General features: G+C 37.0%; 1 protein-coding gene and 1 long non-coding RNA gene across 5 annotated transcripts in view; one reads left to right on the forward strand and one right to left on the reverse strand.

Moving 5' to 3' along the window:
- Positions 1-25,435, reverse strand: part of zfhx4 (zinc finger homeobox 4) — a 267,394-nt gene extending 241,959 nt beyond the window's left edge. For 2 of the 4 annotated variants that reach the window (XM_069921168.1, XM_069921171.1), the window contains exons 1-3: positions 12,660-12,979; positions 3,217-5,825; positions 1,299-1,801 (exon numbers count right to left, since the gene is read on the reverse strand). In XM_069921168.1, the coding sequence (XP_069777269.1) occupies positions 1,299-1,801; positions 3,217-5,779 (3,066 nt within the window). In that variant the 5' untranslated portion in view covers positions 5,780-5,825; positions 12,660-12,979. Of the gene's footprint in view, positions 1-1,298; positions 1,802-3,216; positions 5,826-12,659; positions 12,980-24,608 lie in introns of those variants that run through there. The other 2 variants (XM_069921170.1, XM_069921169.1) reach the window with 2 other exon arrangements.
- On the forward strand, positions 13,050-14,238 carry LOC138752704 (uncharacterized). The gene is made up of 2 exons (XR_011350855.1): positions 13,050-13,354; positions 13,956-14,238. It is a non-coding gene; the product is annotated as an uncharacterized lncRNA (long non-coding RNA).
- Positions 25,436-25,723: the final 288 nt, after the last annotated feature.

Raw genomic sequence — 25,723 nt, forward strand, 5'->3', positions numbered from 1 at the left:
TTTTAAAAATCTTGACACCTCAATTAATGCTCAGGTTAAAAACACCAGCATTTAGCAAGAAACAAATTTGGAAGAACATGAACATTGATGAACATTAATGTTCTCTATTTTGTGTGTGCATCATGCAAGAAATCTGGCCCAGAGAAGTTACATACTTCCAGTTGGGCAAGATTTAAAAATATCAGTGAGTATCACATTTTTAATTGAGTATTCAATCCTCAGGAAGGTCAACTCGAGATGTCAAGTAAACATGTTAAAACAGCAATAATCTTTCAAGTTATTAATCATTTCTTGATTGTTTGGTGATGCTTGTAAACGTCAGCATTCCAAAGAGCCACTTTTCTGCATAACTGTAAATGTCTTGGCCTAAGAGCCCAAAAAGCTGCAAGACTTTAGCCATACCCATCAAGTATTTATTTTCCAAAGTATAATTAGGAATATCCATCCCAACAACCGCATCCTATATTCATCAATCAAATTCTTTGTCAAACAGCAGGACAAACATGGGTTTTGCCCAGCTTCATACATTGATTCTAAAAATACGTTTGGCTTCACAATCACATCCTGTTGTGAAAAAAGCAACATCCAAGAAATATACAGCAAGCTAACATTCAGCCGATAGATAAACTTACAAATCAACTTATCAAAGTGAGGAAGGGGATCGCATGCATTAACATTAGGGCTGTTATCACAAATAATGTAGCAAAATCTCCTAAAAATAAGCCACTTCGTTCTTCTATTAAGGGTTAATATTTGATCCCTTAAAAGTTACAGACCATTTTTTTTATACCATATCAATAAACAAATGGTTCACTGACCAAGGTTATAGGCTATATCTGTACATTTATTCTTTGTCGCTAACTGTATTACTTCCACTCTATTGGGACATGCTGGTTTGCTTTTTACAGATGGTCAATGAATTGCATGGACTAAGAGATATACATGCCAAACAATGAGAAAAAAAACAAGTGTCATCTCAATTATCATCAGATTGAAACTTCCCTATAAGAATATTTCCCAATTAAAAATGTATAGTCTTGGGAACAATATACTTATTGTAAAATTTATTTTGTTTATAATTAAAATATCCAATTTGCTTTCAATAAATCACTTTATTTTTCTGTTCACATTGAGTTTTAATTTTAATTGTCTGTGCCAGATTAGCTGCCTTAATTGTTTTGACAATTATTTATAATTCTATTATTTTGAAACACGGCAATTTTCGATCCATCAAACATATCATCTTTTGAAGTACTAAGTATTCCATGCAGGCAAATTATCACATCTTATTTCCTTACCTTATAAAGTTTGACTGCTGCCTCATGTCTGTGGTTGGTATTATGAAGGCGCAACTTATCCACACTGTTAGTATAATAGTCACACGCATTGCATTTCAGATGCACTGGATTCCCAATAGCTACACACTTCAGCCTCCACTCATTAGGTTTGCCACCTTCTCTGATGTGGGCTACCAGCTGATATTTCTGCATGTGTTTGTCTGTCTTACAATGGAGCTGAAAGTTGGCCTTCAGCTGAGTATTGTAGTTGCAGAGCTTACACTGGTAGATGTCTCCAATCACAGCCTTCCACTCCTCTTCAGGAAGTGACCGTTCACTGTTCACATGCAAGCTTAGGGCCTCCAGGCTGTCGGTGGTAAATTTGTTGCAGACAGCACACTGGAACAACTTCAGAGAAGGGTCATTGATGTAAGGTGAAATCTCTCCGGCAGAAAGGAAGGACAGGTCATCACCTAAGAGCTGACCACTTGCAAGCCTCATTTCAGGTGATAGTTCACTGTTAACTGCAAAAAGAAAGCAAAAAGGAACCATTTGTCAGAAACCAAAACCGCATCCCCTGAAACTGAAACACAGAGGAATTGTTGGGAAAAAAAAATGCCTTAGTGAGGAATTTGCCTTCTCTGGAGCTTAAACTATAAAAAGCTGTAATAGGATTGAATCAGGATCAATTACAATGATCCCTTTCAACTTCTCTCATCAGATAGCTTTAATTACTCCTACTGGGCATGATGTCATTTCTGAATTTGTAATTTTAAAGGCATGGAATTTGATCAATAATAAAACAAAACTAGGACCCTTAATTTACCTTCACTTTGCTAGCTCAAGCTACAGCAAGAGCACCAGTTCTGCAAAATTCCTGGGGCTACTCCCTTTCCTTTAGTGTTTCTTTGCTGGAAATGTGTCAGGAGTGCTATTTACACAATAATGCTGGCAGGGTTAGAGTAGCTCCCAGAAAATTTCCAGGAGTGCCAAAATATTTATAAATGAATAATTACATTTTTTTACATTAAAGTGGTGTTTTTCTTTATTTCTTTTATGGCTCGTCAGGTGGTGTTGCTCAAAGGTTATGTGAAGTTATGTCATGTTTAAATTTAGAGAAGAGTAGATGTTCAATTTCAATTTAATTTTTTTAAATTATTTTCAAAATCTTTGATTTGGTATTAATCTAGAGGTGTTGACTAATAAGGTAATTCATTACTCTGATAAGGACATTTTTTTCCCCTTTGCTAAACAGATTCATTTTTTGGTCGTGGTCTTAGATTTTCTTTTTATAATAAAATATTACTGTAATATAATTTGTTTGATTGAGAATGTGGGGTACCTGGGATGATTTATGTGTCATTTTTTAAAACTTTTAATAAGTATTCTTACATACTTTGCATTTTTTCAATGGGGGATTTCAATAAAAATTTGGAAAAGAAAGAAATGCATTTATTTGTCTTGATAGTTATTTAATTTCAAAAAATGAAGCTCAACTGAAACATAAAATACTTTTTAAAAAAAGCTATTGTCAGTGCAGAGAGAGAGCAGAAAGCAAACTAAATTAAAACAACAAGTTTGCACAGGCGTAAAAGACCCATCCTCCTCAGCATGGAAAATTTCAGAGCTCAGTAGGAAATTAAACTGCACAATGGATAATCAAGGCAATCATCAATGTTGAGAATTACAGTGAAAATAAAGCAACATAAAATACATAACTTGTATGAAAGGTCCAGAACATACAAATTTGAATTTACTATTTTATCGTTAAGGAGTATTACTGATATTTGTTGTTGGAAATTCACTTGAAATATTTTATTCTAGTGGCTAAAAGAACAGCATGCTCGGTTCAAAAGAATAGGCAATTTAAAATTTTGCATATTAACAAAATGAAATGGCAATTGTAAGTGAAAGAAAACAATGCCACTAAAGCACTGACCTAGTCCTGATGCCATGGCTGCAGCTTTGGCAGGGTCAAGCTGGAATGGATTTAACATGAATTGCGGGTCAGATGGACTTTCCAGTTTCAGGCCTGTCAATCCTATGTTTTGGGCCAAGTAATACTGGTAAAGCTCAGCCTCTGCAGGTGCCAGGCCCAAGTGCAGACTGTGCTGGATTTGCTTCATGTTCTGCTGCAACAACATCATGTTGTGCATGTGCTTTTCACTTGTCATGTGGATGCGGAGGTTCCTTGCCACATTGGTTTCATAATCACACACCTCGCACCGCCAGGTGGGCTTCTGTTTTGGTTTGGATGGGGATGGCGCCCCACAGTTACTGAGGCTAGATGCAGGTCCTGAAGCATTATGCACAAAGACTTGCTCTCCATTGCCATTCTGAAGGTTTTGAACATTGTTTAGGTGCTTGTCTGACTGCATATGAATACTGAGGTTGCCTTTGGTAGTTGTAGAGTAGTTACAAACCTCACAGCGGAAGGGTTTATAGCCACAAGTGTAACTTTCGCCCCTGGCTAGCCTGGGGTGAGGCTGCCCAGTCTTACAATACACGCAAGAGTTGCCAGACTCAGGGTGTTTTTCCTTCATATGTGCCTCAAGAGTTTGTTGATACTTGTAGTGCCAGTTACATTTGGGACATTTCAATGTCTTGCATGAGTTTCTTGAATGCATCATAGTCATGTGGCCACCTAGAGAGCGTGATGAGCCAAGGACCGTGTCACATTTGGGACACTCAATACTGCTTCCTGGTGGACTTTCACCTGCTCCAAGTGTGCAAGGGTTACAGCTGTGCTGGTGATGAGAACCAGGACTATCATCATCTCCATGGGTCGAGTCATTTGGTTGAGGGGTTGTGGCACAATCTTTACTGGCACCAGCAAAGTCCTTGCCAATAATGCTATAGTTATTGTCACTGCAACTATCCCTGTGCGCAGCATGCTGCTTTGTCTTATCCAGATCATCACAAACAGTCACAGAGGAAGAGGTACCCTTTTCACTTAAATTTAGCACACTGGGCATTAAAGGAGACATAGAAATGCTTTGGTTTGAGATACAGAAATCTTTGCTACTGTGACGGTCCAATAATTCACTTGATAATGTGTCATCATCGTCGAGATCATTTGAATACGTGTCATCTTCTTCCTCGTCATCCATGTGCTCCATTGGTTCACTTTTGATTTGCAATTCTCCATCCGGATGCAAGACAAATGCTTCCTTTGCTCTTTCACAGTTACTTTCTTGGTCCTTGCTCCCTGACAACTTGTTTGACCCAGCGGACGAAGCTGAGGCAATTGGGGTGGTTAGAGCTGAATTTGACAGTCCCCCCAGGTTCGCTTCTGCTTTGTGAACTGTGCTCCCAAGTGACTGATCTAATGAGCCAGCAACACTCGCACTTCCTTTCAAGAATGCAAAGCCTGCCTGAAAAGAATCACCATTTTCTACATGAAACGCACTCCACAAACCACGGTAAGTTGGATCAGGACCTATGAGGTTTGCACTAGAAAAACGAGGATGAATAGAATTTGAATTTTTTGGTTCCAGAAAGCTTATTAGAGGTTCCTTGTCTTTGCCTATCCCCTGTATGATGGCAGAAATATATTTATTATTTAGTAGCTTTTGCTCCTCTTCATTGAGGCCCATCCGATGGTCATGCACAGCATGGGTGACAAATGACTTAACATAGCCAAAGGACAACTTGCACAAGAAACACATCAAAATAGGTTTCCTTTTCCCATCACTAACACAACCATCAAATTTGGACAGGTCCACATTGTTAGGAACATCTTTGGACACGCAGGAGTTTTTGGCCAAGCCATCGCTGCTAAGATAATCTTTCTCACTACTATGTCGGACATCATAGACACGGAAACTGTGCAAGACAGGACCGACTCCTGCAAATGCTGAGGTATTTGGGAAAGCCTGTTCGGCAGGAAATTGTTTCCCGAGGGATGAAGCAATGTGAAAAGTGTTGATGACTTGCGGGTAGAACGACATAGGTGTAGAGGTTGTTTGCTCATTCTTTTCCCCAGCTGCTGTGAGTGAGTTCAGAAAAAGTGCCGAGGGAAAGAGCTTACTGTTCATTTCTGGCTGCACGTTCTTCCCACTGTCTTTGGAGTCCTCTATTATAAATGCCGACCCATCAGGTTGGTAAACTATCTCCCCTGTCAGATTCTCCACATCGCTATCCTCTAATTCGCTTATCTCACTGTCATTGTCATCCTTCAGAAGAGGAAGACGGGCATTTGGGCAGTGATGCTCCATGTATTTCTGTAAACTTGAGAAAGAAGTGGCACATTCGTTGCAAGGAATCTCTTCTGCTGAGGTAACCTGAGTGGTGGCAGCATTCTCCACACTGAAATCCAACAAGCTTCTGCTTCTGTGCTCATCTATTCTCAGGTTGTCATCTGTGGCGCTATTTTTCCTGTCAGCCTCCATCCCTGCAACTTTCTCTGGCACCTCATTATCAAGTTGTGTCGTTCCACATAGCTTTGATGTGTTATGCCCATTTTCCTGCCTAGAGATAGTAGGGGAGTCACAGGTTTCCATGGCAATTGCTACATGGGGATCTCATTTCATCCAGCCTGTCAGGGACCTGAATAAACAAAAAAAAAGTTGAGAGAAATCATTTTATTAAATAAAATTATTCTCCAATTGCCCAGTTTATAGACTGCAGAAATTTGATATCTAGTACAAGGTAGACCAATGAAATTTGAAATATGGATCTAAACATATTAACCTTAACATTTTACTAAACCAATAATTTAAAAATTGTTACATTATTTATTTCTCCCCTTCAAGTACATGCACAATATTTAATTTATTGACTTGTTATATTGTAGTCACCCATGTAATATTTCTTCAATATAAAACTTTTAATTAACTAGTCTATCATATACAAAAAACAATTTCCTATAAAATCACACTGTCACAGGACTGATGCATTTGTAATGATCTGGAGCTTCAACAGCAGTAATCATTCACACAAATAACATGGCAACACATCCAAAATACTTCAGTTTTCAACATAGGCATTATAGCTCCATTATAAAACAAGTCCTAATTCATGGTACCATAATCAAGACATAAGCCAACACTATGGATAGATCAAAACCCACCAATAATGTGGCGTTTTGCTCAAAATTTCCAACAGACATCTGTAATTGTTGAAAAATATCAGACGTTATGCTCTGATCTTCTTCCCTACATGGTCCTGAATGTTAATCCATTCCATTTGCAAAAGTACAGCCCTAACAATGATTTCCTAAAAAAAAAAAACACAAAAAGAAAACACCTAAAGCTGATAGTTTTTCTCGTTCATTAAATGGTTTCAAAAGGCTTTCAGATTATGAAGTTGCTATGAGCTATTTTCTTTTTTGAACACATGCACTCAATGAATTTGTCAGATAAACCCAAAAATGAGAGAAAGGCAACCAGATTATAATGCAAACATAAGAAAAGACCGAGCCCTTCTTTCCTTCACATCTGACCAAATAAATCAGCTTATTTCAAATTTTCTTTCTGTGAGAGCTCTCAGCAGGTATCTAACAAGCCCTGATTAAGCACCAATCAGGATTCTTCCACACGCTTCAGCTACTTCAATAGGCATAGAAACAGAAATTAATATTTAGTGCATCCAGTCCTACCATCCTTGGGGAAAATCAAAAGCAGTTAATTTTTTTTTCCACTGCAAAATGTAATGAACACCATTTCAAATACAATTTTGATGTTGTCATTCCTGGTGGGGTGCCCATCTCTCAGCCACTACCTCAATCAACTTTGCTCCAATCTAACATATCATACAAGAGTTCTGTTGATGAAAATCTTTCAATTACTTTCTCAAAGCAGGAACCTGAGCCCATATATTTTTTGTTGTAAAACAGATATAGTTTGTAAAGGCTGTTACAGCCTTTACAGAGAAATGGAGCATAGGCAGAAAGTTAGGTTTAAAAAAAAGCTCTACCATCTTTCAGCTTCATTGTCTACTGGACAGCAACTTCTGTTGAATTAATGACATTCATGGATCCTGAGTGTCTCTATTCCTTGCAAATCTCTATGTTTGTAGAGTGATGGCACTATACACAACATCAGGGTGGCCAGCCACTTCAATGCTTACTTTCCATACACAACAAAGACTTTGAGCAAGATAAAGGACAACCCACTGTACACCTTCAGGGGCCAGTAGACTACGATTCCCCCAAAATTAGGAAAGCTGCCATGTGCCACAATACGAAGACGGGATAATTATATACTAAATTGTCATAAGAAAATAAAATTCTCACTGTTATGGAACACTTGGGGAGTAGGGACCTTTCTGTGTTGAGAACATAATGCCTTGGTATGCAGCAATTTAGGGGATTAATTTAAAACAACTTCTGACTAAACAAGGCTTGGGGGATGTACTTTGCTATTAAACATTGAAGAATAGCTGCTTAATTTTTTTTTGCCCTAATCAAATCTAATCTCTTCAGCTAAGTCAAAGAGGAAAATGATCAGTTTAAGAGACATCAGAAGATTTACACAGATTGAAAATGAATTAAAATTAGTTTTGCTGTCTAAGATGGGCTAAAATGACAGTCTAATTGCCTCCGAATTGAATATCATAAAGCTTAGCGTGTAATTTTAATCATTGATGAGCTCCAGGTTAATTATGCTCATGGCTTGCATGCAGCATAAAAAAGCATCTCTGAAATGAACCTCAACACAAAGACCATGAAAACCTAATAATTTACTAATTAGTTCACACACGGGCACATTTACCTCTGCATTTGGCAATTTAGCACCAACAATATTTGCATCAGAAATTAGGTTATATAGTTTTTGAAGAATTATATAGTACTCCTAACCATAATTGAAAATCACAATAGAACATACCAGACAGTTGTGAGTACCCTTTTTCCTCAGGCATTCACAGCCATAACATGACTTTTTTTAAAAATCTGCATTTGGCAATTTCGGACAGAAACAAAGAGAAGAAATGATGTGTGCTCTTCATATTTACAAAATAAAGGAGGCCCACACTACTTTTTACTTGGTGATCAGTCAAGACCAGACTTGACTATCTACTCTTGTAAACATATCCTGTACATACACCAATATCCATCAACACAATAATTTACATTGGAAATAGGCTCAAAACACGTCATCTGAAAAGGCAGACATTGAGAAATCACACATCTTCACTAGATTGTAAATAGTCATACCAATAATTTCAGAAAGATGCAGAGCACCAAATATTAAAGACATAGTATAGCTCATGGACACAATAATTCAATTAAGACAATTATTGTTGGGGGTGGGGACTGGAAATTAAATTTTCTACAGTGATGAAACAAGAAAAAAATGCAGCGGGCTGATTTGTAATGTGGCATCTCTCAACGCGTCAAGCACTAAATGACTCTGCGGGGAACATCTCCAAGCTTCTGGGCAATACAGTGCAAATCATTATAAACTGATAAATTATAAAATATACTATATACATCTGAACACTGATCTGGATATCTGCTGTTTGGACTTACAAGGTTTCTGCAGACAAACCAAGCCAAAGCCCTTAATTCTTCTTCAGACCAACATCTAAAAATCTTAACAAGTATGCTTTTGATGTTTTTTTTCTATAACATTTGCAATGTCTCCTTTGCACATTTTTATCTTAAACTATAATCCTCAATTAAAATCTTTATTTATTGTTTATACTGCTCTCATCAATTTTTATCATAACAAATTGATAACTTTTAATACAAACAGCTGACTTTCACCTGTGATTGAATTGCTGGCTCTCTTTCTCCTTAGCAAATACAGGTTGAATGGCTGCGAGCAAAATAATCGATACTCCTATACTAAGATTAACTGACAAAAAGTGTACATGTTAAACAATAGGGCAATGTCTCTGCACTGAATGAATGTTCAGTTCCCATTGGAACAAAGAACTAGAATCACAAATGCCAATTATACCTCTGTTTTTTAATTGAGATTGTCCCAGCCTTCTTCTCTGCTCCAGTGAGACACTGCTTGAGATGTGATTAAAAAGAACGTGATCTGATCAAGAGAAGAGAATGGCAGAGGAATGCTAGATTTGCCACACTGTTAAGTGCTGGAGGGGGGAAAAAAAAGGCCAAAAGGGCTCTTGGCTCTTTTGTTTTTCCATCTGCTGTTTCATTCCCTTAGTTAACTTCAATTATTTACTTATATAGTTACAGACGGGTTAAAAGTTGCACACATTAAACACCAGTTTGTCCCACGTAAAGTTACAACTCACGTAACTCTCATAAAACCAAATATAACTATGTTGGAATTATATGAAGTCTCCTAAAGGTCATCACTGTCTCTGCTGTGGCCTTTCCCCCCCTCCCCATACCAAATCTACTATCAATATGTCATACCAAGTTAAGCAAAGACAAAAGAGAGGATCAGTGTGAAAACCGCACATATATCTAAGCCTGACAAAGCAATGAATAGACCTTCACAAGTGTAATTGTAGTTGTTTATTTGTTGCCAGATACGAACAACTGATGAAAAACCCATCCAAACAGCATTATACTGACACTTGAGTTTTCCTTGGCAGATTCACATTTTGATTTCATTCATTTTTTTTAAAAAGGCAAAGCACAAACTTCTGTCTTGATTTTTTTTTGCAAAAATGCAATGTTATTAGATAAACTCAAAATTCCCTTCCTGTGCTCTAACCTCCATTAGTCTGTTGCAGAATCCATAATCAAAAGCTGCATGGGTGTGGTACATGCTTTGCTGACCATGGATTGTGAAGAATTAAACAGCCTTTTTACTGCACTTGTCCTTTGTAAGCACTTAAATACAGGTACCATATTTTGCACAAAAGGCAATAATTATGTTAGATTACTTCAAACTTCCTATCTAAAGTAATGTGGCTTAGGTCAACAATTATGAACTTATGTTCAGTTGAATGAATTGTCCTTTATCTTCTCAGTCTATTTGGCCATTGTTCAGAACATTTGAAGTTGTTCAGAGAAAATGTTCAGCCACATGTTCTTGAACCCCACGTTATGGAGATTTTACATTATATCTCTATTGCACACTTACATAAACAAAATTACTCTATAATAAAGCCAGCTCCTTATTGCATTACTGATATCAAAATAAAATTCCTGGCTGTTTTAATTTCTGCTATTAAAGCATGTAATATTTGTTGAGAAAAACGAAGATGATTCTTGATCATGGAATACCAAATATTTCTGTAATGATACAATAAAAGTTATGTTTAGAAACTGTACATCCCATCACAATAAGAAAGGAACAATTAAAATAATATGCATAGCTAATGTATTTGTGAGCTCTCCAATTTTGAACAGAAAAGCTGTAATTTTTTTGCTGGCAATCTGGAAACACTCTAGAGTTAATTACAGCTGATTCGAAGTGAACCGCACAAACAAAGGCCAGCCTATGTCCAGACAATTATACTGCATTAACCAGCTTAGAGCTTCCTGCTGATGTTTCAGGGCTCTTCTATTACACCCTTCTACCTTCTCAGCATGATAGAAAGTGCTCCTGCAAGGATGAATTAATGAAGAGAACTGCAAAAGAATGTGTGACGACCTTTTTTGACTTGGCAAAAACTTTCCGCCCAAGTCATCACAAAGACGCGGAAGGTAATTAAGTTTGAATAAAAGACTGAGACAAAATATACATCTGTCTTCCAAAAGGTGAAGAAATTAAATCTGATTTGACATGAATATTTTAAAGACGAATAACCATCAATAAAATGATAAAGGAAATGTTTGTGCCGTTATGCTACCCAGACAATTCAAGCCTGCCTTTTTCCTTAAGTTTTACTGTTGCTTGATCAGGTTTGTTATCAAACCAGATGTTCTTTACCAATGATCAAACATTTAATATTTGCCATCTTAGGATGATAATTTCTGCATATTTAATTCTAAGTATAAATACAACTTATGTGTGTATTAGGTGGAAAGTCAATGATACCTGATTTGCAAATTATGAATATGAGCCAATGCCTTTCTTTGGAACCAACATTAACTTTGATTTATTGTCTTTCCTTTCATAAAGCTACAAGTGCAAATATAACAAACTATACAATTACAAACAGCCTCTTTCCCAATATCTTAACTTGTATGTCTGAAGTCAGTACCTGTTTAAGCCATCACAATTATTTTTTTCTTATTACATTCTGTGAGGACAGCATATTATTTGTAGTATAGCAAACTGGACAGATAAACCGTACCACTGTTTTTCTCAACATTTCTTTAGCACAGTACAAATGCATACATATTCCATGCAAAATAACAGCAATGAACTAATAATTTGGGGGAAAACTCTATACAAAGCTTTCTATTTGAGAAAGTAATTAATTATTATCTCAACAAGTTAAAAATACAAATATATTCTTGCACCATTTTTATCTACCTGCAGCCCCAAACATTTCAAATGACTTGATCAACATTCTTGATGTTAATTAAAATCATCTTTAGCTTAAAATATTGGAATGCAAAACTCAAAATGGTCCAATAAAATTGCTACCAGACTTAGAATGATGTGTGAAGGAATCAAAATCAGGGCCCATTTGTGAAGAGAAGACCCCTTGATGCAGGTCTGCTTTACATATGGGGAAGTGGCATGGAGCAGAAATGGGTATAGATAAAAGGGAAGTATTTTCCTGAACATCGTACAGCCTCCTTTAATCACCCTCCCTTTGTTTCATCCATGCGAAGAAGGATTAGATTTAAAATGATGACTGGTTAATCCCTTTGATTTCCCTGTACTAAATAAATATTAATCTACAAGTCAATCACATCTTGTATTATAATGCAAGGTGTATACAATGTGAAGATACTTAAAGGTTAAGTAAACTGCAGCAGATTTTACACGCATCTATCTTGCGATATTATTCTTTTAACAGATGAAAAAAATGTTCTTGATCAGGATTCAATACAAAGTTAATAGTTCAGTTCTATGTTTACAACTTACCCTTAAATCCATGTCCCATTGCAGTGAAACACATGGATCCAGTACATTATTCTAAACTACAATGAACAATTATAAATACCATATTTAGTTAAGACAATACTTAGCATCTGTGGTTTCACTTTACTTCATTCCCTTGTAAATACAAAGAGACCACTTGGATCGCTTTGCAGGGCAATGCAAGCATTAAGCGTGAAAACTGCTGTCCTCCTGCTTCTTAGGTGTGCAGTTTTCCTGTTACTACAAGTTTGGGCATTTTCACTCAGAGTTATTTATGTCCATGACCAATCCTGATATAATTACAAGGTAATTTCTCTTTCCCCCCCCCCCCCCCCCCCCCCACCGTGATAGGCCTTTCTCAAGACACCTCACCAGAATCACCATAAATGTTAAAAGAGTTCAAAGCTGATCTGCAACAGATCCTGCTTCAAGACTAGGTCTACTGTAATTATCTTCATAAAATGTAATCACACACCAGGTACCCCAGTGAGCATTCCAAAGCTATTAGCCAAGTTTTCGCTTCAAATCTTGAGTTAAAAGATAGATGCAACCGAAATATGGGACCTGAGCTCGTTTAATAACCAGGAAAGTTATTCCATTCTCCAGAATGTGTCCTGTTCACAATTACAACTTTAAAGGAATTTTCTCCAACGATCCACTGCCCATTCGTTATTCCAAAAGTCCTCATGAAAATGTAAGCATATTACAAATACTTCAAAACAGTTCCTAAATGTCACGTCTCTTTTGATTCCAAGCCAGTAAAGGGGCGAAGTGTATCATTTTAAAACTGACACTGCCAAGTGCAAACAAAAAGGAAGTGACGTCTGAGCTCCAATTGTTTGTGCAAGTTGCACTTAAAGTTTTAAACCTATAGAGACAGGTCCCTCAAAAGATGGTTCACAATTGCATACCGTTTTAAATATTACCTAGGTAAAGTATCAATGGGAATCAAAGATCTAACTGCCAGCCAATTATTAAACGTAACTGAACCCTACTAAGTTACCACTTACACAATATCATCCAACTTCAAGGTGAAATCAAACATTCGTAAGAATGTTTTGAACGCTTGAAGAACGTTACACATGTTCCCGATGAATGCATTGGAGCTCCTGCATATTTTCAAGGGACCTGGCTTACTCTGGGCTCCGGCTGCTCGCTCCTTCCATGAAGGTAATGCACCCCTCGTGGAGAATCATTCCATTCGCCCCCCCCCCCCCCGGTACTTTTCCCCCAGCTGCCACTGCTCCTGGCCACTCTTCGTGGAAGTCTTGTCAGAAGCGCCAACCTGCCATTAGTGCACGTGGAGCTGCAAAGCCGAACTCGACACTTGCCTTCGTCCAACATCCCAAGGCCAGAGCTTCGTCAATGACTCGAACCCGAGTCGCAGAGGCAGCAGGCTCCGCGCCCCGACCAAGGCAGGAGGAGTCCAAGGTTTATCCTCGCCCGCTCCGCTGGGATTTCTCTTTGGGGTTTTCCCGGCCGCTTTGCCACAACTTTGGCGGCTGATTGGTGGAATCCGTGAAGTTACGGTCGAGAATTCCACTGAAATTCCGTAACGCAACAAAGCTGGTCATTTCGTTTCCAATCACCTTCTCTGCATTCTTATCCGGTGTATCAGCCGCTTCCACAAATTGTTACATTTCGCATCAACGTTGCATTTTCTTTTGTTACATCCTTCTCAAAATTCATAGCGCGATCGAACCTCTGAAAGGACCGCTACAGAGAAAAAAAAATGCTGTAATTGGGTTAACAGTGATCTGTATTTTCGTAGGTTGCAAAACCTGCTTCTCTAAGGAAAATGACCTGCAATTGAAGTGAAAGTCGCGTATCCTAACACCAGTAGAATTGGCATCCTCCATCTGGTAAGATGGAATAAACAATAATGACAAAGTGCTGCCTTCTGATGAGCTCCTCTCGAAATGGACTGCAATTATTAACTCAACCCACCCTTCCTCTGACAGCAAGGAACAAGTCAATTGCAAACTAGGTCCACATAGTCTGGAGAACAGTCAGTATTACACCCTACAATATTCCATAATAAATGTTTTAATTAATTTTTTAAGTATGCTTTATTAATTTAAAGAGACAGGAGGTGATAGGGTTAAATCCTCCTTTGCTGATAGTTAGAGAGGGAGGGAAATTAGAAATGTGATTCTCAATACCAAAGTAACACAAGTCAAAGATGACACAATTGGTGTGTTCCAACTGATGATTTCAGGAGTGGTGTCATCTGCAGGAAACAAATTCAACTGTCAGAGTATAATGAAGGAAAATGATTAGTTAGATCAGCATCTTAAACTTTTTCAATCCAACAAGCCTCAACATTTTTCAGAAGACACTTCCGAAAGCACGAGGTAAAGAGACAATCATTGAAAAATCATGAAGACCAAAACATTCAAGATAAATATTGCACCCATAAAAGACCTTAAAACAATTCTTTATTTATTGCTGATAGTGTTTCAGGTATTATTTTAAATTAGAATGATTGCATAAAAATATGAAAGCCACAGATAATATTTTAGGACGGACAAAATAATTAACAATAATTTTCAATATAATTAGAGTTATTTAAAAAGAAAACATTATGAGAAAACCTCTTAAGGAACCAAAATGTTAGATTTACCGAGATGGATTTCTTCTATCCTTACTTATGTAAAGAAAAGTGCACTGTTGTTATTTGAACTTGATTATTTTTTTTTCTGAATCATAATCCACTTCTTTAACCATAAAGGAAAGCAGTAAAGGAGTGATCCAGCTGATCTTATTTTTTATTCATGATAGTGTTAAATATGTTATGCCGACAATAAAGAAGCATCTTTCAAAGACAGCTGATTTTCTGGCTATCCTGAAGGATAGCCTAAAAGAGTTAAGATTAAGAAAAGAACCAATTTCTCCCAATATTGCAACAATATACATATACATGAACCATGTCAACTTTATTAAGAGTATTTCTCTAAGATCCTATGTACAGTATCTGCTAAATTCATCGCATAATAGTTAACCATTTTAATACGTTACTCCATCAACAGACCACTGACACAATTAAATTAACTTTAAAAAAAATGCCTTAAAATGCTCTTGGTTAATCAAAATGAAATAAAAAGAAATTTTACTGCTGCAGATCCACTCCTTCCCTTCCACAGCCTTAAAGATAGACTGCATTTTTATATTTTAATTTATTTGCCCTGTTAAGCTATCACTAAAGTGTAATGTCACACCCCCATCTTTATCCTTTGAATCCTACTTTATCAAATGTTACCATCTTGAGAATACATAATCTCAAGTTAACTGACCCTGCATTTCCCCAGAGTTCCATTTATGCTGGGTCCCGAACACTGCACTAAAGTGTCACCGATAGCCCTTTTGCCCCCTTTGGTACTCACAGACTCATTGGTCTTGACATTTTCACTTCATCCATGACAAATGATCTTATGACTGTGTCAGATTGCACAAGATGACTACTTTATCCACAACTAAATCATTAGCTTCCATCAGTGCATTTTCCTGATGTAGAAAAAGATTCCATCCCATTAGCTCTCAAATCTTAATTTTCCAAGATACTGAGTTTTTGATGTTGTCTTAAAAAAATCCTCATTGGCTAATACTACTGTACCTGCACATGTATGGAATATCTGTGCAGACCCTTCTACTTTAGATCAGACAGGATATGAGAAGACTACTTAGTAAGTGCTTCTCAAGGGATTTCAGTAACTGTACTCAACCTCTGCCCCACTGTAAACAGTATGCCAGATATCTGTCTGTGGTGTATCCTTTCCCTCTATCAGGGAGGAGAACTACACTGTAATGTATTACTGTAACAATTCCTTGCATTTTATACCCACTATTTAGAGAAGCAGAACTTGTAAATTTGACATGCTCATCTCTGATACAATTGACCCAGAGAAGTTAAATTTCAATATACAGATCAGGCATACATCCCAAATTAAAATCCACTAATCATGAACTCATCTTAAAATTTAAAAAAAACTTGCAGTAGCAGTGAAAGTAATTCATTTTTATTTTTCCTCCATCATTTCATTTTTAAATTAGGTTTTTGGCTACAAGATAATACCTTCAAAAGCGGAGTTGGCCTCCTCCTCTACAAATCCCTATCTATAGCTGGTAACTCTTCAAGTGATGTTCGTATTGGCACCTGCTCCTTCATATTGGACCAAGGGCAAACAAAGTGACATGTGAAGCCTAGTTTATGAACAAATCGTGGTGATCTGGAGAAAGTGCTCCCTGTGATTTGCTTGTTGACAGCAAGCACTTAAATGGGCCTGTATGACCAACAACACTTGGCAGAGCTTAATGACCTCAGCTTTGCAACCCGCTTCATTTCAGTGAAAGGGTACCTTTACTATTCTCTTATACTTCTTCAAAACCTAAAGATATATACCAACACTGCACATGCCCTGTCTACTGTGACAGGTATATGTTGGCACCATTTCATGCGCTGAGCATACAAATTGAAAACCTGCATGTCATGCGCATCTATTTAAAGAGGTAATTCTTTTGCAAAATTTACAACTCTCACAAGAACAAAAATGAAAATAAAATTGCTTCAAATTATGTCACCAAATCATCAATCAGGTTATTTAGCAACTCTTTGTTAAGACTTTGAAACTTCATTTTGGTATATTGGACATTATAATAGTCTAATAAACAGTATAGACATAAAAACTGTGTAAAGACAGTATTAGGGAGTAGAAATACAGAGAAATCAAGGGAAACACTTGTTTTTACATGGATTGATTAAAGCAGAGACTGTTTCATCCACAATTGAAAGTCAATAAAGCAATGAGGGAAACATTGATTAAATTGAAGGGAGCCTGTCATTAGGTATAAACTTCAGAACACACGTCCCGCCTAAATAACTTTTTCCTATATTGTGACTTCAATAAATTCCAATGATTTACATAAACTGTAATAAGTCCATCACATCACTTCATACAAACATGGACATTCATCAGCTGCGGATGAACCCAAATGTAATATGTAAATTTTTATAAAGGCACCTTTCAAAACTGCCTCCTGATCGCCTGAAAAAGATTTGCATATCGCCCTATTGTACATGCACATTGTGCATATCTTATGATGGGCTTTTAATCTTACTGGAGAGAAATTACTTCCCAAGCATTTGCGTTACATTATATATTTACTTTCTATATATTGAATATCATTTAACTTTTATCGTCTTGTATTAAATAGAGACACACACAGACACACTTATTTCTGCAGCAACAATATTGCATGGGTAAAGAAGCCAATACCTATTTTAAACTTTAAATTGTTGATAGTAAACAAGGTGTAAATTGGCCCTTGAAAGCTGCATCCATTAACAGGCATGAAGTGTCATTTTTGAAGGGCAATTCCCATGAAACTACAATTAATCAAAATATTAGCATATCTGGAGTGGCTTGCTGCTTGCAGTATTCCAAGGAGATGGTGAAATTATTACAAAGTTCCTATAATTCTTGATCTTTCATTATGAACCAAATTATTCATGAATAACTCTTACGTTACAAAATATGGTGAGATATTCCCAATATTAAAGCAAAAATGTTCAAAAACATGTTCATCTTTGTTAAAGGAAATATTGACTTATGATGGTCCCTCTCAATTCTGTGAGATCTCCTTTCAGTATTGTTGGTTGTGCAGTAGTTAATACTACTCGTCAAATATATCATTAAAGTTCTTCACAATTTTGCAATATTAATATTTTTTGTTCATCTCTGTAAATGCAATGTTAAATCCAATGAATTGACATGTTATCACAATTTCAAAGACATTCTGTTTCCTCATTTTCTTTCATGAAACAAATCATTGGTCTATATTTGTTGCAAAATAGATTGAAACGATTATCTCTGTTTTCTCTTGAACGTTGAAAATATGATTTAAGCAGATTTTCCATCTGGATCACATATCTGTAACTGTTTATTAATATTAGCTGTAAATTTCTGTCAGTATACCAATGCACTCAATTGCTTCATAGCCAATACAATATATCGCACATGTAAAAAACTTAGATCACTATACTGTATCTACTTCAGTAAAGAGAAATTTTAAATCATGTTAATTTAAAAACTTTTTTATACAGATAGCTTAAATGCAACAAATAACTAGCAGCATCGAAGGGGCAGCTGATTGTTTAAGGCTATTTTTGGGAATCAAAATAAAACTAATAAACTTGTTGCATTGAGTTGTTGAGCCCATTTTAATAAACAAGGAATGTTCTAATTGCAATTGTTCAGTCTATCCCACAGACTTACTGGATTGTTTCAACAGGGTTAAAATTATTATTTCAGCAATTTAAAGTCACTTAGCTATTCCTTCTTTATACTACAAAACAGGGGCAAATTGTAGCCAGCTACTAACCTGCCTGTCATTCAATTCAGCAGAGACTGGAAATGTGCCAATTACAACACATGACAGTTTATTAAACGTGTTTAACACAATTATAAAATATGCCAATCTTTACAGAAATAGAATACGTCACACTTTGCTTTAAAAAATCATACAGAAATTAAAATACTGAGATGAATAATTGTGATTTCACTTTGTGGTATTTCAAGTGCCCTGAACTTTTCTTTCAGCTTAAGTAACTTCACATTAACAATTAACCTGACAAGACCTTTATTCAAATAACAAACATGTGAATATAGAAGTTTTGTGAACTGGGAGCAAACAATAGAGGTCAATAGCTGACCGTCTATGTCTACAATTATTTGGGGCCTGAAAATGTTACTTATTACAGCTAAATCCATATGAAACTTACAAAAAAAAACAGTTGGATAAATAGCTAAGGGCTAATGTTCCCAAAAGGAGCACCCATGGTATCTTAACTTTTAAAATGACAATAAAACAAACATTCAATTATCGTTTTAACAGATAGTCATTTGCTTGAAATTATATTTTTGACAGAAGTTTTAAATTTATTAATTAAAAATGAATCACCACATAAATTGATGTGCTAACAAAGAATTTCCTCTAGGGCTAGGAACCATCGCCTTCCCAAGATCGTGTTATATGGCGAGCTCTCCACTGGCCACCGTGACAGAGGTGCACCAAAGAAAAGGTACAAGGACTGCCTAAAGAAATCTCTTGGTGCCTGCCCCATTGACCACCTCCAGTGGACTGATATCGCCTCAAACCGTGCATCTTGGCGCCTCACAGTTCGGCGGGCAGCAACCTCCTTTGAAGAAGACTGCAGAGCACACCTCACTGACAAAAGGCAAAGGAGGAAAAACCCAACACCCAACCCCAACCAACCAATTTTCCCCTGCAACCGCTGCAACCGTGTCTGCCTGTCCCGCATCGGACTTGTCAGCCACAAACGAGCCTGCAGCTGACGTGGACTTTTTACCCCCTCCATAAATCTTCGTCCGCGAAGCCAAGCCAAAGAGAAGAAAGAGAAATATGTCACCTTTAATGTTCCCAAAAGGAGCACCCATGGTATCTTCACTTTTAAAATGACAATAAAACAAACATTCAATTATCATTTTAACAGATAGTCATTTGCTTGAAATTATATTTTTGACAGAAGTTTTAAATTCATTAATTAAAAATGAATCACCACATAAATTGATGTGCTAACAAAGAATTTCCTCTAGGGCTAGTTAATCTTGAGATAGCTTTGGAATATTAGTTTTTAAACTTATATTGGCAAAAAAAAAATTACCAAAGAAAATACTTGAACATCCTTGACATTGCTGGTCAATATTTGGTTTGTGACATGCCTGGCATACTCGTGTAACTCTCCTGTATACAAACCTTTGTTTATCAGCCCAAGCTTCACCATTATCATACATATTACTTCACAAGATGAGAGCATCCAAGGGAATTCCATAAAGCTGCTGAAATATGAGACTATGCTGGTTTCCTCAAGACTTGGACAAATGCATCTTTAGAGTGAGCTGAGCATTTAGGGAGTGGGGAGGGAAGAGCCTGCATTTTCATCTTCCTTTCATCTTAGTCACTCAGTCAACCATTCACTCTGCCATTCAACAGTACTTTTCATTATGCAAAATAATGCTAATCCTTTTCCGATGCTTTCACACTTCTATAAACCCCCATTTCTCCAACTGAAAAAGCAATTATATCAGTTTACGTTTCTGTCAAAAAAAACAGGATTAATTCTGGAAAAGCAGAATCTCTTCCTTTTTCATATTCTCTTATCAGAACCTCGAGAGATTATTAGTGAAGGTATTTTCACAATGCAAAGCTCTACACTTGCTTTTAAGCTGTGATTTAATTGGTCAAAGAAAAACAGCTTTAGTTACTGCGGAAACGCTTTTGAGCAACAGAATTGACCTTTTCTTGCTGAGGTCTGAATAGAATGAACCTGAAACTGGTCTATTAATCAGAAACAAATTTTGAAAGAATGTAGCTGTACTGGCTGACACCACACTGTCTGAGGATGCACAGTAAAAGAACCATGACAAATGAGACAGAAAAACTATTCGTTTGCATATGCAAATTCCTATACAAAGGAAACATGTACAAACAAGTGTCGTTGTAAGGTGGATTAGGCAAACAAGGCTTTTCTTTTAGGACACTCTGCAGCCCTGAACATTAGTCAGCACAATTAACTCAGTTACCATGGTGACTAATGAAATTTTTACCATGGTATGAGTTAAATTAGATAGCTAGTTATGTGTTTCCTCTACCCAATTCAAAATCTATTATTTTCTCCAGAACAATAATGCAATTGTGCTTGCCTGATCTCTGCCAACTCAACAAGCCTCTAAATTAACAATTTGCATATGTTAATATAATTAAGTTCTAATTACATGAAAGTTGTACCTTTCACATGCACTTTCCCTAGACGCCGTTTAGCTTGAACTCCATCCAAGTTTTAAACCCTAAAACAGGGGTTTTAACTCAAAAGAGAAAAAAAATTGCCCCAAGGCTCAAACGGAAGGGCCCTACACTTAATACATTAAGCCTACTAGCTTCTTATCTTTCCACCCACAAGAGCTGCTGGTGTGGTGGGTATGTGAACTGTACCATTTTGCCAGGATTTCTGACCTCCAATCACAGCCTTACTTGTGCAGGACAATGTTCCACAACAATTAACACAGGGTGATTATTCATTGTATAATTATTCAAAAGTTACACACTACAGCTTGTGGACTCTGCAATACAAGCAGCAAAATTGTCTGCACTTGAAATATAAATTACTGGAAAAGTAACAATATATTATGTAAAATATTGTTTAATTGTAATTAGTTGATTATAGGAATCAAATTTGATTATATAGTTGAAAAGGATTATTTGCAGAAAATCTGTACAAAATAATTCTAAAGGCACACATTCGAAACAGCAGCACATGTGAAGTAGATATAACTTTTCAAAGCAAAAGAGAAAGGAATTTTAGGGAAAATGGACAGCTTGCTTGAATTAAGGAGCCTTTGTCCTTTCTCATATGCATTTCTTTTTGCAGACTAAATTGACCGAGTCTGCTCCACATTTTTAGGAAGGAACATTTTACTCGAACTGGAAAAAATGTTCTACAGTGTACAAAGATTGTTGCAGCTGCATCTGAGCTTCATCCAGATGGTTTGCAATCATAAAATAGTTTCACATTTATTATTTTCTCACACTCTAATAAAAAAAACGTATTGTGTGCTTCCTCTCAATAGAATGGTTCATATGTATAAGAGAGAGAGAGAGAGAGACACTTGAAATTGACACTGATTCCTGAGTTGAGGCCTGCATATTCAGCAGCGGGCCAGCAGCAGTAATAAGACTACTCCAGTGTAACAATGACTGCATTTCAATACCAGTGAATATAGCACTCTCTTGCTATAACGAAAGCTTCCTTCAGGTTTACAGCATGCTTAGGTCCAAACAGACATAAACAACATATGTGAAACCATATTCAATAGATAAGATTTATGTTAGACAACAATATTTTGGTCAAATAATTTCCTTTTTAAAGTTTTGTTCATTATATATACTGACCTGACTCAGTAGCAATTTTAATTACAACATGCTAGCAAAAATCATGTAAATTCAACATTGGTCACTGTTAAGTTTAGCTAATATTTTGAGTTTACTAAAGTTTTCTTGTATTTTTGGATGTCCATTTGTTTACAAAGTCTATTTGTTTACCTAATCTAACAGAAGGTTTCCGATTATTTCAATATCTAGACAAATATTTCAAAATTAACAACATCATGACATTGTGCTGCAACGTCTTGACTAAGTTGCCAGCTTTTACCTGTCAATAACCCATCACCATGACTTGAATTGGGGATTGAAATATGAAGACCAGTGTCTCTAATTATATTCAGGCTACTTATAGATCTGACTCAAACAATAGTGACCAGCAGATACAGTGCTAATTCTTAATCAGTTTGATGACATCACCTTCACATCAACAGGAATTTCTTCATGTGAAATAAAAATAAATGTTTGTGATGCTGTTGCAAAACAAATTTTGTGACTTGTTCATGACAATAAATTCTGATTCTGATATCGATGGAAGCATTAATAATCTGAGCATGTATCTCATCAAAAATATTTTTGCCAATCAATTAAGTGGAAGAAGTTTGAATTTAACACACATATTAATAATTAACAATTAATATTTTTCAAGAGTTTCTATCTTATCGTCAGAGGCATTGTTTTTGTAATCTATATGTTATGTTTTCAAATCTGTAATGTTTGATCATCAAATTAGCCAAAAATTTATCCTACATGGTCACCAAATAATTTGGCTTCTACAGTTAAGTTGGAAGTAAAGTATTGATTTAGAATGTATATTGTTATATGATTAACACAATATTGTATGTAACTGCCAACAATCTGTATCTAGCTTTCTCAGGCATTCAACTTATCATGGGTCAAATACACAACTGAGCATGTGCTGACAGGGACGACCAGATTCCTTGGGTCACAATCAGTGTTTCTAGCTTTGGAAAAGAAAGAGATTAAAATAAAAGGTTGCAACAATCCATTCTGCATTGAAGGATTTTAAATCACTAAGCCTGTTCTAATAGGCTTGAGACTTATTGAGGTAGAAACCATAAAAAATGAAGAAGAGAAATTTAATCCCTGAAATATTGATTTGCACATTAATATCATATGGGGTGAGGGCAATTTGGCTTCATGGAAATGACACATTGTCGACCCTTGGTGAAGTCAGAACCAATCTTACTGCTGAACATGTCTGAATCTCAAGAGTTATTAAGGGCTTTCCTTCTTGCCTTTATGAGTTTTCCTCTGCCTACCAATTCCATGTTAAATGTATTATCTTTAAGAAATAATTGTAAAACCTCAGGGGTTTTTGCAGCTAATGGAAGGGAGACTAAACCACATCAGATTCTGAAATGCAACATTAAACCCTTGCAATCAACAAAGCCACCTCAGTTCTGCTTTCATCCAACGCAGGCTATAATACTGTTATTGTGGGTAATCTAATTTCACTGTGTAAGTTTTAGCTTATGGTTAAAGTGCCAAGAGAATATTATGGAATATATGAACTGATTCACTCAGCCCCTCTTATTTGATTAGCCATTTTGCAGCACAGGGTTTCAAAAATATCAATAAAAATTTAAAGAAAATTATTGCAGAAAACAGACGTTTCTTGCACCATTTTGTAAAACGCTTAACTGCGTAATTGAGGGATAAGGTTCTAATTTAATTGTGGATGAAACATGGCAAACGTCAATGACAGTACGGCATGATAATAATCTATACAAATCTCATTGTTAATCATTCCAAAATGAACAACGTTTAATAAGTTACCCTACTGTATTTCCAACTATTGTTACAAGCCTTAAAAGATTTTACTAAGGTCATTGACTAGATAAACATAACAAAAGGGATTATGTGTACACCAAAGTACATCTATTAGTATAGAAAATTGAAAATGTTACTTGCTTGGCTCCTTTAATTTACTGAAAAACAATCTCAGTCTCGTCGTCCAAGAGAGGGGGGAAAAAAGGGAAACAAAAACCGATTCGCACAAAATACCTCTGTCGCTATACGGGTCCCTGTGTTCATATACATACTCCATGTGTACGTGTGTCTACATAGATCTGTATTTACAGCCTCTGCAAAATCCATCGGATGTTCCTTTTAGAAGTACAGAAAAGATTGTATCGCAGACCAACTCCCCCGTCTAAGCCGCGGTGTATGTATTTTGATTCCTTTTCGACCTTTATGGATGTTAGAGGAAAGAAAGTGAAAGTATTTATTTCTGATGGTGACAGTTTAAGGTGATTGAGGTGTTCGTATCGAAAATTGCGGACAATTCTCCGGAATCTTGGAAATTAAACGTTTCCACTCGACGTTGCTCTATACCCATGTTCTTTGTGGACCTCTCTATTTTTAGCCTAGATTTCGTGTTGGATTTGTTTAGTTGGTGCCCACAGCTGCTACTGGAGTGATGAAGGGGAGAGAGTGCGTTACATACCCAGCGTTAGCTCTGAGTTTAAACGATCGATCCCTGTGTCACTGTCGTGTCCCAATCGCAGAAGTCTGCCCCGAACGAAAAGGCAGGGCTACTCTATACGAGCTTCAATAATAATCAAAAAAGCACAGAACACAGCGGAGTTAAGGCAAAAGGAGCAGAGGCGCGGATTTAGCCGGTTGGAATCCCGAATTCTGTTAGGAAAGATACTTGAGGCATACAGGGATGAATCGAAACGGATAATGAGCGATACAAACTGGGGACGAAGAGTTTAGCTCGGCTTTTGACAGAGCAGCGGCCGCGAGTGGAAACAGAGGGAGACAGAAGGACACGGACACACACACACACACACACGGGCGCACACACACAGTCAGACACACACACACAGACACACACACATTCAATCAGACTCACACACACACACACAATCAGACTCTCTCTCTCTCTCTCACACACACACACACACACACAATCAGACTCGCGCGCGCACACACACACACAGTCAGACCCACACACACACACACACACGGGCTAATCCAGGGACCAGGGGAGCGTGTCTGCCTTCAAGCTCTTCATAATCACCATGATTCTCATCACCCCGAGAGCATCCGCCTGCAATAAACACCCACAACCTGCTGCTGCGGCTGCCTTCCGACCCAGGCTGAAAGAGTTCAATTCGCCCGAGCTGCCTGCTCCCTCAGCCGTCTAGCAGCCGGCCCACATACTGCCAGGTAACAACAACAACAAAAAAACAAAGAGAACTAACTGGTGTTTAAACTGGGGCACGATCCTCTCGGAAGGAATGCTTTCTTTTTGTTTAAAGCGAATGATTATTTTACTGAAGATTAGGTCCAGAGGATGGTCTGTAGGGTAAAATTGCAACATTTTCTTTGTACAATGAGACAGGTTTTGTTAATAATAGAACCAACTCGGTGTTTGTTCTAACCGCTACTGTATATCTGTTCTTTTTGTTTGGAAAGACGGCAGGAATAAAATGAACAGTTCAACGCTGGAAGACAGAAAAGTGCGGCTCTTGGACAGCCTCGCCACCTTTTCTGTCTGCCTCCTTGTCTCTCTCGGACCCGAAACTGCTGCTCAGAGCCCCCAAAGAATGAGCA

Source organism: Narcine bancroftii, chromosome 2, assembly GCF_036971445.1.
Source record: "Narcine bancroftii isolate sNarBan1 chromosome 2, sNarBan1.hap1, whole genome shotgun sequence".
Lineage (NCBI taxonomy): Eukaryota > Metazoa > Chordata > Chondrichthyes > Torpediniformes > Narcinidae > Narcine > Narcine bancroftii.